At 38.5% G+C, this 15,537-nt stretch overlaps 5 protein-coding genes across 6 annotated transcripts; 2 read left to right on the top strand and 3 right to left on the bottom strand.

The window, feature by feature from the left end:
• The first annotated feature begins 584 nt into the window (after nucleotides 1-584).
• Nucleotides 585-1,923, top strand: LOC137710306 (chlorophyll a-b binding protein P4, chloroplastic-like). The gene is made up of 3 exons (XM_068449235.1): nucleotides 585-888; nucleotides 1,088-1,503; nucleotides 1,623-1,923. Exons 1-3 carry the CDS (start codon nucleotides 680-682, stop codon nucleotides 1,757-1,759), a joined length of 762 nt encoding a protein of 253 aa, XP_068305336.1. The 5' UTR covers nucleotides 585-679; the 3' UTR covers nucleotides 1,760-1,923.
• A 301-nt stretch (nucleotides 1,924-2,224) lies between these two features.
• Nucleotides 2,225-6,138, bottom strand: LOC137711389 (agamous-like MADS-box protein AGL65). The gene is made up of 12 exons (XM_068450625.1): nucleotides 5,877-6,138; nucleotides 5,139-5,324; nucleotides 4,961-5,020; nucleotides 4,842-4,860; nucleotides 4,645-4,709; nucleotides 4,522-4,537; nucleotides 4,363-4,424; nucleotides 3,725-3,821; nucleotides 3,389-3,436; nucleotides 3,173-3,300; nucleotides 2,633-3,056; nucleotides 2,225-2,503 (listed from the first exon to the last, which is right to left on the bottom strand). Exons 2-12 carry the CDS (start codon nucleotides 5,321-5,323, stop codon nucleotides 2,483-2,485), a joined length of 1,125 nt encoding a protein of 374 aa, XP_068306726.1. The 5' UTR covers nucleotide 5,324; nucleotides 5,877-6,138; the 3' UTR covers nucleotides 2,225-2,482.
• A 221-nt stretch (nucleotides 6,139-6,359) lies between these two features.
• LOC137711558 (uncharacterized) lies at nucleotides 6,360-8,534 on the bottom strand. Of its 2 annotated transcripts, XM_068450810.1 has the most exons (5): nucleotides 8,449-8,534; nucleotides 7,876-8,064; nucleotides 7,371-7,609; nucleotides 6,983-7,131; nucleotides 6,360-6,840 (listed from the first exon to the last, which is right to left on the bottom strand). In XM_068450810.1, exons 2-5 carry the CDS (start codon nucleotides 8,061-8,063, stop codon nucleotides 6,592-6,594), a joined length of 825 nt encoding a protein of 274 aa, XP_068306911.1. In that variant the 5' UTR covers nucleotide 8,064; nucleotides 8,449-8,534; the 3' UTR covers nucleotides 6,360-6,591. The 2 variants fall into 2 exon arrangements, with proteins under 2 accessions (XP_068306911.1, XP_068306912.1); XM_068450811.1 differs by lacking the exon at nucleotides 8,449-8,534 and having other exon boundaries at nucleotides 7,371-7,631; nucleotides 7,876-8,055.
• Nucleotides 8,535-10,312: 1,778 nt separating this feature from the next.
• On the bottom strand, nucleotides 10,313-10,948 carry LOC137710214 (probable calcium-binding protein CML46). The gene has a single exon (XM_068449154.1). It carries the CDS (start codon nucleotides 10,946-10,948, stop codon nucleotides 10,313-10,315), a length of 636 nt encoding a protein of 211 aa, XP_068305255.1.
• A 1,174-nt stretch (nucleotides 10,949-12,122) lies between these two features.
• Nucleotides 12,123-14,620, top strand: LOC137711131 (uncharacterized). Its single transcript, XM_068450338.1, has 4 exons — nucleotides 12,123-12,518; nucleotides 13,747-13,785; nucleotides 14,142-14,226; nucleotides 14,323-14,620. Exons 1-4 carry the CDS (start codon nucleotides 12,126-12,128, stop codon nucleotides 14,403-14,405), a joined length of 600 nt encoding a protein of 199 aa, XP_068306439.1. The 5' UTR covers nucleotides 12,123-12,125; the 3' UTR covers nucleotides 14,406-14,620.
• Nucleotides 14,621-15,537: the final 917 nt, after the last annotated feature.

The raw sequence follows: 15,537 nt of genomic DNA, 5'->3' as shown, positions 1-15,537 counted from the left end.
GATTCCACGTGGAAGGAGATCCAATCATCATATCCAAGGATTCAGAATCCCATATCGATATCCTGTTATAAAAAAAATCTTCATACGTGGCCCAAAAGTGGAACCCACAGTCTCATTTCAGCCAACAGCAACAAAGATATAGATTTGTGGATACGAGTGAGGATCTTAACCGATATTTTTTACAAGAATTTCAGGAATTCTTAAATTACATTCGTTCATCGTATATAATGCGGTTAGAAATTATTGTAAATTTTTTATTTAAAATTAAATATAAACAATACCTAATGAAAACTAATCGTATGATATACGATGAACGAATGTGATTGAAGGATTTCCAGAATCCTCATAAAGAGGATCCGACGAGATTCCTCTCTCTATGTGGATACAACCCTAAAGATAAAAAGATAAGATCCAAGGACTTCCCATTGGCCAATCTCAAACCACAAGCACATCTACACCGTTGGATCCTAAAAATCTTGCAAACCAACGGTCAAATTCCATCAAAGAACAACCTCCACAAGACCCCTATTGACAATTTGGCATCAAATATACGAAGCCATGGACTCACATCAGACCATTACATGTTCCTTTACAACCATAACCTTCTATTCCTCTACACCAACTCCCCATCCCTACCTGAAAATCCATTTTCTTGACCATAATTCAGGTGGGGAAAACAATGGCAACGGTCACAACTCAGGCCTCGGCCGCCGTTTTCCGGCCATGCGTCAACTCGAAATCGAGGTTCCTTTCGGGTTCTTCTAGTAAGTTAAATAGGGAAGTGGCTTTTAGGCCCATGGCTTCTCCTCCTGCTGCTTCTTTTAAAGTTGAGGCTAAGAAGGGTGAGTGGTTACCTGGCTTGCCTTCACCAGACTACCTCACCGGCAGGTATGTTAAAAATTTCACGTTTACACTAACAAAACTATTATTCACACTCTAAAATAACCATCATACATTTCTCCAATTACAACTTAATTTTTTTAAAGGAGTGCATGACGATTTTTTTAGATGACCGATAAAAAAGTCCTACAAATATTTCGACTGGGGAAAAAAACATTGATTGACTAAGATATTTTTTTGTGGGCAGTCTTCCTGGTGACAATGGATTTGATCCTCTGGCACTTGCTGAGGACCCAGAGAACTTAAGGTGGTTTGTCCAAGCTGAGCTTGTCAATGGCAGATGGGCAATGTTGGGCGTTGTTGGGATGCTATTGCCTGAAGTGTTCACCAGCATTGGGATCCTTAACGTTCCCAAATGGTATGATGCCGGAAAGGCCGAGTACTTCGCTTCTTCGTCCACCCTCTTCGTGATCGAGTTCATCTTGTTCCACTACGTCGAGATCAGACGGTGGCAAGACATCAAGAACCCGGGAAGTGTGAACCAAGACCCCATCTTCAAGCAATACAGCTTGCCCCCAGGTGAGGTGGGCTACCCAGGTGGCATCTTCAACCCCCTCAACTTCGAACCCACTCTCGAGGCCAAGGAGAAGGAAATTGCCAATGGTAAGCATTTGATCTCACATCCAAGGGGCGTACACAGTGCCCTGACCAACTAGCCTAACCCACGTTTGCTTTTATGTTTGAAACAAGGTCTAATATGTTGTTTGAAATGTGTTATGCAGGGAGACTGGCAATGTTAGCATTCCTCGGGTTTGTGGTTCAACACAATGTGACCGGAAAGGGGCCGTTCGACAACCTGTTGCAGCACCTCTCAGATCCATGGCACAACACCATTGTCCAAACCCTAAGAGGCTTCTAGATCCATTGCAAAAGCAGAAAAGATGGAAGATCTGTTTTTATTTAGTTTGTAACAATATATTAATGGTCTTGGAGTGATTGGGAAGGTGAGCATCGATGTAGACAAAAAGGTTTTACCAGTGTACAGGAACCATGGTGGCAATGAATATTATCATTATCGTTAAACGTGTGCTCCATCTATACCCAAGTTCGAATCTCCTTCCTCGTAATTTAGACTGGATTAGAAATTGCTCAATTGTGTTTAAGAGAACGATCCCAAGCCAACAAGGCTCCCCACTTTGCGAAGGTCGGGAAAGGAACATCTATCGTATGCAGCCTTACCCTTACTTTGCAAAGAGGCTTGTTTCTACAACTTGAACCCGTGACCTTTTGATCACAAAGGAACAACCTTTCCGTTGCCAAGACTCGCTGGATTAGAAATTGCTCGATTGTGTGCTAATATAATATAAATCACAAAAATAGCTCAAGAAATCCATCATGTTTGCTTTCATTTTCTATGAGTAATAATTTACAAAAGTGGTGGTTGCTCTAAGGAACCCAACCATGTTAGTATACAGATGAACTCTGATCCTATATGTCTTGTACGGTATATATACAGATTTAATCTATGCCCCCAAAGTAGCCTATTAGCATCAATACATATCTTAGATAACTGTTAACATTTTACAACTCACATCATTTGCTCAGTGTGTGGCGCCCATAAATCCTTCCCTGATTTTGTCAGCTACAATCTCACGTTTGGTTGCTACAAGATACGAAAACAAAGAGCCGCAAGGCATCAATGGAATGATAATATACAAAGACCAATAATTTATCCGTTATTTCATAAGCTTGCCAAAACAGAATGAAAAACATCAATGGAAGGAATGCTCACCGGCTGGTAGGTATTCTCCTTGTACACAGCAATGCCGCTAGGGCCAGGCGAAGAAAGCCAAGCATGATGATCATTTTCATACAAAGATCTTGGCAGTTCAAAGTTGCTACTTAGTTGATAATCCACTGGATTTGCTGGTATGTTCATTTCATTCTCCGGCTTCACTTTCTTATCGTCTGGCACATTAGAACTACAATATGTTGGATACGCATAATGCTCACCAGATTCCGTACTTAAACAAGCATTAATGTCAAACTCATTGAAGCCACCGCCCCCTTCCATATTAGAAATTTGTCCCATAGTATCTAGCTGTAATGGATCACCGGCCTCAGATTGTTTTCCGGTGCTAGAGCTAGTGCTAGTCCCAGTGCCAAAGTAATTAGTATACTGTGGAACTGTGGAATTTGTTGAGCACTCCACACCTCTAGAGAGAGAGAGAGAGAGATAATCATAGCATCAGTAATTTATCAGAAAGAAAGTTCTCAGGCATTAGGCTCTTTGGCATATCCAATGGTAGATGCATAACAGCAGTAGACTAACCTATGTGGCAGATAGTTCTGCTCATTCGGTAATATCATGTGCTGATTGTCGCCATTGAAAAGCCAAGTTATATGTTGAGCTTCTTGTGAACCACCAACTAAGAAAGACGAAGGCATTCCATTTTGAAACTTTGATACACAAAAATCAAGCTTCAGATTAGATGCGTGTGAGAGAGAGAGAGAGAATTAATTCTTCATCAGCTAAAGTATATATTACCTGGTTTGTGCAATCTAGTGATGTCAGTTGGTGTTTTCCCAAATTTTCCTAACAAGTTTAGTTATCAAATATTAGCATCGATTCAATAGCCAACCCCACATAAGTTACTATCAAAGCAGGTAGACAAAGTAGCAGCGTAGGCAGATCAGGTAAGTCATGGCTCCTTAAACTCACCATGAAACCAAAGTCAACCAAAACCATATATCACTGTTCATACTTCATCATTACTTTTCAGTTTTTTGGTATACAAAACCGTAAAGCCCTCGTTTCTTCTTTCACAGCATAAACCTTAGAATTTATTGTGCAACTACTGTAACTTGAAAAACAAAATGATACCTTATGCAGGCGTGTTCGGTTGATTGATTCCTTAAGTATGTCTTCCATCTGCCGAAGCTGTTCAAGATTGTCAACCTTATCTGGGTCACTCCATAAGCTGAAAAAGTGGCAACAGCTTGATTGTCACATGGATTCTTTATATGCATATACCTTACTGATCAATACATATTGGAATCCGATATTCATTTGTTAAATTCAATGAAAATTTTAATAGGAAACAGGTCAAGAGAAAAATAATATAACCAAGAACACACAAGAAAATTAAAGAAAAAAGAGTTTTTATATAATTTTCTTAGGGTGGCTAAGGTCCAACACATCAAGTTATCTTCGTAATAGCCAACCCGTCGAATACTTCATCTTGGTTGCTATTAGGATGCAGCATGTGCAACTCAACCCATGACATGAAAATCACAAATACGACTCAAATTGATCCCCAAATTGGGCAGTGAATCCCTAAACTACACTCGTAAGCAACTTAAATCACTTTTGCTTATTTGTTTCTCTTATCATATCAAGTTCATAATTTGAAATGCCCTAATATCGAATTTACATTTGCTAAAATACACAATATAATATGCTAGTAATTTGACCAAAAAGACAAGGCAATACTTTAACAACCAAAAGCTCCAAAGGTGCACCTCAGTCTCCTATGGAGTTCTGTAAGTTGGGCTTGCAATACCATTACTTGATGAGTCAGATCCTGCCAATAGCAAATTATCACAAAACATCAGTCGTCGTAATTAAACTAAGAAATCGAATAGCATTTATAATTGGTATTGGTGGTAAAGAATATATACCTGAACCGTTTGAGAGCTGCAAGAAACAGAAGGGAAAAAGAACATTAAGAAAAGGGCTGGATCAGATATCCCCGTAGGTTTCACTCAAGGGAAATGACAAATTCGATAAAAACAATCACATACCTTGAACTCATGAAATCTTGTACGTTAACGTCATGATCCAACTTCTTAAAAGTTTTCTTCAGTACCTATATCCACAAAAAGACCACCAAAATACAAGTATAGAATGGACGAAGTGACATAAGTTAGTTTTCGTTTGATACAACAAAAGCAAGAGAAACAAATGTTCCCGTTTGAAATGCTATTTGTGAAAGTCTTACTTCAAGGCTCTCCAATTTCCTGTTAAAGACAAATGGACAAATAGTTAGCTGCAATGCCATCCAAACTCAATCAGCTAGAAAATGAGAAAGTCAGAATCTCGTTGCAAGTACTGTAGTACCTCTTTGCCCTCTCCTGCGGAGTTAATTGCGCGAACTTTGAAATAATCTCTTCAATATTACTGAAAAATTGTCATGAAAGCAAGGGAGCTATATTAGCATATGATATAGAAAGTTTACTGCTAGGTTGTCTGCAAAATCGTGATCAAAGAACGAATGTAAACTTTCCGCTTACAATACCTGCGCTCCCCTTGGAATAATGTAGGCCTTCCAGTGGGGGAAAACATGAGAAGGACAATATCTACATCACATAAGATTGATAACTCCTTAGCTTTCTTCAAGATCCCATTTCTCCGTTTTGAAAACGTAACCTGCCGGTTCCCACTGCTCTCTAGTTTCTTTATCTTTAACTTAACCCTTCCCATCCTGCAATCCAACAAGCAAACCCCTCAAAAATCTTACGAAGCGCCAACTGCGAAAATTTCTCAATACTCTTGTTTCTTGTTGAAATGCACATTGACTCACTTCAATCACACAACAAAAATGCACTTCCCCAAATGCAGCTTTCATCCCAGGAACCAGAACTTGATAACCATTTATTCAAAAAAAAAGATAAGAAAAAACAAATTCCACCCCAATTCTGAACAATTAATTGTTTTGTGCAGGAAAACAGATCCTACTTATCACAAAAGCAGACAATCTCGTGAAACCTTAAAATCCCAGAAAGAAAACGACCACCTAATGACAAATACAAGCAAATTTCTGCAATCCCAAAAGTTGATAATTCACGAAATCAACAACAAAAAATTTAATAAAAATCCACAAAAGCGTGGACCCAAATGAGAAATATTAAAAATCGATGTGAAAAGGTGACATTTTTATGAATATGGTAAAAGGGAAATTCAAAACAACTACAGATTGAAAGCAGAGTAACATGGAGGGAAAGAAAGAAATGGGGTGTTAAGATTGAAAGCTTACGAATTTGCAGACGACGGGTCAAGCTGTGATTTTGGTCGTTAAAATATGCAGAACCACCACCAGAAATTTACTGCGGCAGGGAGAGAGAGAGATTGTGTTGAGAGAGAGAGAGAGAGAGGTGTAATGAACGGTGCGCTTTGTGAGTTTGCAGTGGCACCGAGAATGAAAAGAGGAAAAAACAACAAAAATCTTGGGTTGGGAATGCGAAAAGCTTCTCCACCAAGAAAGCCTACATGGCTCTCTTTGCGGTTAACATGGTAGGCGGGTCGACTTGAGAAACTTGCATATACCGCGATATTCCAAGCCAATCACGCAGCATTTCATATTGAAATGTGTGATTATATTGAGATACCACGTGGCAATACGTGATTAGTCTGTAATAACGAAAATAGCATCCCTAGTGTACTGAAGTTCTTCTCCGATGATCATGTATTTGAAAACTTACTTGCATTGGAAACTGGACTGACATATTTCATTGTCGTATATAGCATTTGTTTTGATTGAATAAAAAAGGGTTACATTTATTGAAATTTTTTAATGAATAATCAAAGAAAATGTTAACGAGACTCTCTCAACAATGAGAAGCTCCATGGACTCTGTGCTACCTCACAATTTAACGTTAACTCTTGTGCCAACATTATAAAACATTGCATAAAAATCGTAAGGTGGTAGAGAGTCCCACTTTTAAGAGTCTTCCTTAGCATTTACAGTTTCATTACAATGACAATGATTGAGTGAGATTTCTCTCAGCTTGAGAGTCAAAAGCTGCAGCTTCCTCTAATTCCTGCCTTGTCAAAAGTCTAGTTGAGGGCACAAACTTTGTATTCGAGGTAGCTTCAATGGTGTCTGACTGTTCGGGTCTCACGGAGAATTGGGTTCCGAGTGCCTCAACTGTTTTCTCAAGAAAAACTGATCTTGGGATGTAGTCTTTCATGCGGCATATGAATTCTAAATGGTCCCTTGCCTGCAAAGGAAATAGATAGCATACTAGCATCAAAATATAGGCCTCAATGACAAGCAATAAACTAATAGGCTATTTAAGCTGTGAAATTCAGAGTTTTTTCTTTCAGGCACATTTGAAACACACATTGATACGCATAACATACCAATCGATATTCAGGAACCCGTTTTGGATGCTTCAGGTATGCCATGTTCCTAACCTCATAGTCCCATAGAAAGGAAGTGTGGTGGATCCACCGGTTTTTACTAATAGATTGAGCATTCCCACCAAACTTGCGGTTACCAAATACATAATCTACAATCCAACAGGACCAATTATGTTATTAGGGCACAGTCCAAACATAAAACTAACATTGGATACCACACAGAAAACATCAAATAAAGAACCTCAAGTTGAATCGAGAAATTCGAATCAAAATAGCAAGAAACAAAAGAGGTAAGAAAAAGAAAACAAATCAGGGTAATAAACACGACAAACACATAATCTTGTAAGCCTAAGGCACCAATAATGTTGGAAAAGGTTAGTTAAGGTACCGTTTTCACGAAGCTGAAAATCAGCAAGTCCTTCAAACACTTTGCTGTATACTAGGCTACTCCACGACATTATAGGTCGAGGATATGGTTGCAAGCCAGGAACCGCATCCTTGTTGCATAAGAAAGTGACAAATAGGGTATTCTGATCAACAGTAACAGTACCACCTCCAGTAAACCTTCTAATGACGGGAATCTGGTCTTGTAACACCAAATCAATTTCAAGAAGCTCTGCAGGTTTTCTATGCAGAACACACACGGATCCTTTACAATCTCCAATACAAAAAAGTAGATAAATAAATAACAAAATCACAAACCTAAGAGAATGAGCATAGCCAGAATCATGTAATTTGGAAAATAAATCTACGATTGACCAAGCATGACACTCGTATCTTGGACAGATCACGACAACATCATCTACGTGTTTGCTACTAGCTCGGTAAAGGTAGTCAAGGAAAGAACCTACAAACTTAAACAAGGTCACAAGGAGTGTTGAAGCTCATCTTACCCCGAAACACCCATGACAATAGCAGGATCATTAGTTCCATCATTTATAATGCACCAATTATCGGACGAGGTCCGAAGCAATTGCTCCTCTAAATGAAGCTGTTGGAGAATGGGAATTCCCTTTAATCTAACAAGGTTCATGAATGGAAGCCCAAAGTTTCTTCCTTGAGGAATAGTCGATGAAACCATCCTATCCATCAAAACACATCCACAGAAACAAAAATCACACACAGAAAATGAAACTGAACATTTTTTTAGCTAATTAAACTGTGAAAATTCATCAGAAAAGCTTCCATCTTTGATTGCAAATACAAATTGGGTAACAGCATGAAACTGGGTTTTGCTTATTTCCCCTCTGACCAAGCTATAATATAATATATATATACACACACGCACACACATTCACAGTATAAATTCCGAAATCTTTTTATAAAAAACGATAATAAAAAGATGAATCTGTGTTTCTTCTTAGCCACACAATCTGACAATTAAAACACAATCGGACTATGTCAAATGAGAAGGAAAAAAATAACATACAATTAACAATATGGAAATCAAAGGCCAAAGGTCTTACCTTTATCGGGTCGAAAACAGGGGCGACGGCACCGGCGAGCTGCCCCCTGCGGCGGGGAGAGAGAGAGAGAGAGAGAGATACAGTAATGGTTCTGAAAGTCAGAGTGAGGTTCATTGCGGGAATGAAGAAAACTTGGGCCAAAGACTGTCAACCCAATTGTCAATCCTCAACAACAAAATGGATAGTGGCCCATTTGTTTGTTGGAAACTTTTTCACTTCATCGGAGTTGTTGTACATAACGCTCCAACACAATACCTACTCGTACTAACAACTCTACTCTCACGGATTTGGATCATCTCCCGAGCTCAAGGTGAGGATTCTCCTGACCAATATATGTGGACCGTTGGATTTTTATCCAACATCTACAAATAGGAGCTCCCTTTAAAGTTAGATTGTCTCATGGGGGCTCCGGAGAGGATCCAAATCCTACTCTCACTACCAATTTAAGCACAAAGATGATCACTTTTTGCAGAGTCAGTGCAACAGTACGAGTACGTGGAGTGTTGTCCCGGGTCGAAAAGTTAAGAAAAAATTATTGACCATTAATTTTCATTACAGGTTATTGAGCTTTGATTGTATAAGTTTAGGTCGGTTTTGTTAACTATAGTAGCTATTGAAAGTTTTATGTTTTGAGACTTTAATTACTTTGGGGGATAAAACTTTTGTGCTAGTGCAATTGGTTTGCTGCTTAATTTTATCTACCTCTCCAATTTTACCAGTTTTCGTATATTTACTAGGACGCGAAACAACAATCTAGTTGATCCCGAAACACTGGATTTAAGTGTAAAAGTTTAATGGGTTCTCAGCAAAATGAACAGTGCCCAGCCCAGTTTTTTAAAAGAGTTGCAAACTTGTAGTTTTGAGAGGGTAAAAGCTCAAGTTACCAAGGAAAAACTCATCATCTGACAGCAATCACATCAGTAACTTAAATTAGAGGGAATAAACTGAGAGAGAAAAGCATACTTCAGAAGGAAGAGTCGGTTCTATAAAAAGGAGCATAAAGAAAGAAGAAATGAACACTTAACTCAACATACAAAAAGATTCCAAAGCTCTGCAAGCCTACTTTTACAAATTCATTTTGTACTTCATGCATTCTTTTTCCTTTATATTAAAATCTCTTGTATTAAAATCTATTTCACAAACACTTTCTATCTTTACTAGCACTTGCCCTATCGGTGGACAAGTTTGCCCGACTCTGGGTAAAACTTGTCCGCATAGATTTAATCTTTGTCTGATTACTTGTATTAATTGTTTATTTTCAAGTTGTTATATTTCTATGCAGTTTACTATGCTTTTGATTAATGTTCAGCAAGTCTTTACAGCTCTTTACATTCATCCATTCACTTATATTCTGTTTTGTTCCACTTACTGCTTTTACATTCATAACGAAGATTGCAAACTGACTTAGATCACTTCTAATCAGTTTGTGGTCTTCTCTTGGCATCGATATAGAAGTCCTTGTCACCAAGGCATGAAAAAAGAACTTGACATGGATTTAACCCCTTCATGAAACAATCCTTGATAAGAAGTCCAGTTTACTTGTTGCGGTGCAAGCAAACAAGCTCAACAAATACTTCAGAAACAATCAATACATTGATCTTGGCCAACAATGGCACGCATGAAAGCAATTAAATTGTTTATAAGAGCCTAAAGGCATACTCAAGGCTTTGACAAGGCACCTAAAACTAGGCCAACAATGACACGCATGAAAGCAATTAAATCGTCTATAAGAGCCTAAAGACATACTCAAAGCTTTGACAAGGCGCCTAAAACAAACGCAAAGAAAGAAAGAAAGAAAGAGAAGGATGCGAGCGGCCTTAGCCACTCATTTTCCCAAAATCTGTGAGCATTTTATGTTGGTAATTCAGCAGAAGCTGTTCTCCATGAGCTTAACAAACTCATTGAAATCTATGCGTCCATCTCCGTTATCATCAAACGACTTGATCATCCTTTCGCATTCCACTTCCGAAGCTTCAACGAAACCCAATACAGAGAGAACCTTCTTTACCTCCCCGGCATCAATGAATCCATCCTCATTCTCATCAAACACACGAAAAGCTTCTTTTACTTCCTCCAAGCTCGGGACCTCCTCAAACAAGTTAGCAATCTCCTTCGAGCCTCCCTCCCCCTCACTTAATGTTTCTAGTTTCTCCATCACTAGTCCTAGTTCTCCTAAACACAGATTCTTTTTGCCATCTACAACATTTTCGCGAGTGTAACTAATCTCCGCGGCATGAATCAAGGGGACTTGATCAGAACTTGTTGTAGAGTTGGTTTCAACTCCCTTGGATGGTTTGTGATCACATACTTTCTCATCAGTGCAACTTCTTTGGCAAACGGTCTTAACCTGCATAACTTCGCAACGGAAGCATAAAAACAAGTAGCGTAAATTCGATTGGAAGTGCAGTAAAATGAGCCAGTTAAGAATGATTAGGACTAAGAGAAGTGCAACAAGTGAAACGAGGCTGCATCCGATGCCTTCGTTCATCGCCTTCTCCATGTCGTGGGTGGGAAGAAAACTAGCGAGTAGAAATAAAAGAGTAGAGAGATTGCTTAATTAAACCGCTCGTAACTTAATTAATTACGACTTGGGAGTGTTGAGAGACTTGAGAGTTGAGTGTGGGAAGCAGAACGGAGTTAGGTTTTTAATATATAGACCTAAAGAGTTGCTTAGTTTCCAATAAATTTTGAGAAAGTGAAGGAAATTTCAAACCAAATTGCAGAGAAACTTTGTTGACTTCCTACTACTCGTCTCTTCTTTGTTAATCCATTAGGCATCAGGGTCGTTACATCATGGAAATTTCCAGGTCTTTGCATGCATCATATCCCATGCAGGAAAGGCCAAATTGCAGAGAAATTTCATATGTGAAAAAAGAAGTTAAATTAATCTCTCAAGTCTTCTTCTACTGAGAGAAGACCTGCTGAGAGAAGACTTGTGAGCACAATGTTAAGAAGCCAAAATATATCCAAGGTAGAAATTTCAGTCTTGAATTTTATATGACCCGCCATCTTCTCCGACGAAAAATCATCAGACCTTAGAATTCGACGGTAAAAAATGGGGCAAAAGCCCTTTTCAATGTCATCAAACTCATTACCCATATTAGTAAAGGGATTTTGTAGGACAAAACTAAAAAACAAAGGACGTTGAATCTGTTCATCACTAACTTCCTTCCCAAGTAAAATGACCAAATTCTGCTCATCCTGATAGCGTAGGCTTGTAACTATGCAGGACATTAAAACGATTGATGAGTGATTGAGCTTTGATCAAATGAGGAATGATATTTGAAATTTATTCACCACTCTTATGAAGTCACTTTAAACACGTCTTATCATACTAGGGTTAGTAGGGCGCCTCACCCATTGTGAGTGGGTGGCAAACAAACAAACACCCAATACAAATAAAAATGAACAAATCCTCATCATCTTCACTCACATTTCCCATGATAATAACGCTCTCAACTTCTTTACATATCATAGCAAAGTGAGAGACATTTTGAATTTCACATAGTAAAGTAAGAAGAAATCGAGTTTCAAGGAATGTAGGTGTAATTAATACAAATAGATACCATCGTTTCTATCCTAATAATTCACAAAATATTAAGGGGTATTATCGTCTTTTACATTTATGGATGGCTTAATTTTCCAATTTTTCCAGTTTCGTGATAATCTGAGAAAAGATGAGGCCGGGCAAAGAGCCAAAGAGGCGGAGCCGCCCTTCGTCTCCACTCAGGGACCGAACCGCCGCGCCCTCCGCCCGTTTCGAACGACGTAGCAGCTCACCACCGAAGCCTCGCGCCTCCGCTCTTCTCAATCGGGACCTCGTCGTCACCGACGTCACTGCCACTACTCGCTTCGAAGAAGAGCTCGCGACTTCTTCTTCTTTTAATAACAACCCACGAAGCTTTCCGTACAGCGTGAAGCAGCAGTGCTGGGACAAGGCGGAGAAGATCAAAGGTCGAGACCCGGACCGGTGGCGCCGTGACCCTCTCGGAAACACCATTTTTCGGAAGCTCGTGGGTTGCCCCGGTTGCTTATGTCATGATTATGATCACATTGTGCCTTACTCCAAGGTGAAATTCCTCTCTTTTTCTCCAAATTTCACATTTTTATGGATTTTTGAGTGGTTTTGTTTGTGGGCATTGCTTATTTGTTTTGTGATTGGAGTTTTGTGAGGTGGGTTCCTTTTGGATTTGGAAATTGAGTTTCTGTTTTTGGGGTGCATTTGATATTTACAAATTCAAATTTCTTTGCTTTTTGTTTCGTGGCTTTTCCCGTAGAATCTTATAATTTCTGTGGGTGGAATTTTTAGCTTTCTGTATGGAAAGAAGATGCAATTTGGAAATGCTTGTGCTATCGAATTTCATACATTTAGTAATGCTGCTGTCAAAGTTGAGCTATTTTGTAGCTATGTAGTCTGCCGTTGCTTGTTATATACGCGAACATGGTTATATGAAACTGCTACTTGAATATATGCACGTACGATACTGGAGGTGATAGGTACTAGTACAAGCTTAGGTAGAAAGCTTTTCTCACCTTTGGTGGAAAATGCATGTAAGGTAAACTGGAGTCTTGTTAGTTGTTATGGCAGTTGATTGAGCAGAATGACTATGAGGTCCCAAATTTCATATTAGATGGCGACCGTAGATGTGGAGAGCGGCAGGGTGGTATGACTAGTGTTGTGGAATAATGTGCATTCATACTAGCCTGTGATAGAATATGGTTAATCATGGTGATACAAATATAGGTGAAGGATTTGTTTAGGCCTTTGAGGAATCTTGAGGTGCAATCCCATTTTCTAGATCATTTCACCTGACTGTAATGCAGGCTTGATTCACTGGTGCATTTTTTACCAACTTGGCTCCAAATGATTAGGATTGAGTCAATTGACGGTGCACTAGAAGATAATACAGTGATGAATATGCATTGGCTGAGGCATTGGTTTTGAAAAAGGAGCGACTTAGCACATTTCAAGATGAAGGTTGTTCTGCAATCTGTTTCGTGCAGATTGAAAAGTTATGGTGAACTCATAAATGTACTGGTTTTGGTGCCGCAAATTTGTGACAAAGTCTGGAAACCAACACCGAAGATGTTTCGTTCTGTGGACTTTTGTGCTGCTTTTGGTTGGAAAGGAATATTATAGGAAACAAGGAGTTCAGAAATGGGCTGCTGTGGCATCCCAATTTAATATGATAATCTTGATAGCTGAACTTGTAATTCTTTATTTTGTTTTCCCCAGGCTCCTGATCCCTGAAATTACTTTCGGAGAGAGGATTAATCTTTTTTATTTTCACATTTCAGGGAGGACAAAGTACGCTCGAAAATTGCCAGGTCTTACAGGTATGGACTTCCTTCCTCTTTGGAACCTTGGACTATTACACGATTTTTGTATCTTGATTTTGGGTGGTATCTCCATTCCATAGAAACCCTTCACCAGTAGATGTTAGCGCACAGTAGATTCCTACTCTATATTGCTGACCTTCAAAAGGCTGCCAAAATACCTACACTACTAGAGTTATCTTAGGATTCTTAACAACTTAGAGCGATCTCCACAAAGTCTCATTTTCCCTTCATATGAAGTCTGGCACTCTACAGTCGCATTAAAATTTCAGATCATGATTGAAACCGACGTTTGCCTTGAATTTAATATGTTACATCTTACTCTTAATAAAAGCATCTTCCCTTGCATACTGTAGGCAACAGTCAATCGATCAAAAGGAAATCGGACTGAGTTTTCTAGAGCCGAGCTCATCCAGAAGAGTTCTTACTGTCGGGTTTCAGGTAAGCCCAAGAAACCCCAAAATCTTGTGGAAGTTCTTCCGGGGATGAATTCAACTAATTTAGTAGCAAGTGACAGTGTATTGCTTTGAAATGCAGGTCGTGACATGGATCTTCTCGAACTGTCAGCCTATGGCAACGTCCGTCGTGGACAAGATTCAGGGGGATGTAGAATCCAATGACAATATAAGATGTCGTGTAACTTCTTGTAGAATTTATCCTAAGATAGAAGGGGAAACTGGAGACTAGCATTGCTACATGTGTCTCCCAATTGGATGGGAAATATTTGTATCAAGTTGCACAGAATGTCATCCCTTACATTTTTAATGTAAAATGTGGTTTTTCGTTAAAGTGAACAGTACTAAAAACTTTTCGTTAAAGTTCCTTTTAATATATGAGAATTTTGGCACAGCAGTTTCTTCCTTCTTCCCATTGACGCACTAGACAAATAGACGGCCCGTATATTGTGAAACTTGATCGTAGGTACATGTTTAACAGTAATAACAGTTATTCGTTGCTTACATGCGTGTAGGAGAAATATTTTAGTGTATAAGAACACGGACTGGGACATCAAATTACAATTAATTGGATTTTTTTTTTCTTTTTTTTTCTTTTTTTTTTTTTTTTGTTTGAGTTTTCAAAATTTTATTATTATACTTGGTGTACTGATTTCTTGACATGAAAATCTCTCTACGTGTAAAGCCAAATTTCCCCTCATTCTATGGATGACTTTTGAATGATAATAAAAAGAGCACTAGAATAGTGGGGGATTGACTATGACTCCCATCACACCAAAAGCCACTATTCAAATTCAATGAGTTTTACTTTTTGGGCTAAGTACATTTCACACATTTTTTTTTTTTTTTTAACAAAATTTCACACTTTTTATTTTGAAATTGTATTAATTTATTTATTTTTTATAATGAATTATTTGAATTTTCACTAAATTAATGAAACAGTGAGGATGAAATCCATATTTACGATTACATGTAAGCTTATTTGCACCATATTAACTAAAAAAACTTATCAACTTAAAGGATATTTAAACGTTCAAATATCTAACATTCAAAAGATGTTAATTGATGCAATTTCAAAATCTTAAAGAATGAATAATATGAGAAAATTGAAGCCTCACGATCCATTTTAAAAATCACCTTAAACATTAAGGTGTAAACCTACAATTTTAATCCACTTTTTTCCCTTCAAGGAAGGGGACATGAATTTATGAATTGAGCCAAATGGGAGATGGTAAAACCATATATAACTTGTAACTTGGTGCTGTAATAACTAACATGCAAGAAGACTTGGTTGGTT

The sequence above is a fragment of the Pyrus communis genome, chromosome 12, assembly GCF_963583255.1.
Source record: "Pyrus communis chromosome 12, drPyrComm1.1, whole genome shotgun sequence".
NCBI classification, from domain to species: Eukaryota; Viridiplantae; Streptophyta; class Magnoliopsida; order Rosales; family Rosaceae; genus Pyrus; species Pyrus communis.
The sequence above is the reverse complement of the archived record's forward strand: the minus strand, read 5'-3'. Positions and strand labels throughout refer to the sequence as shown.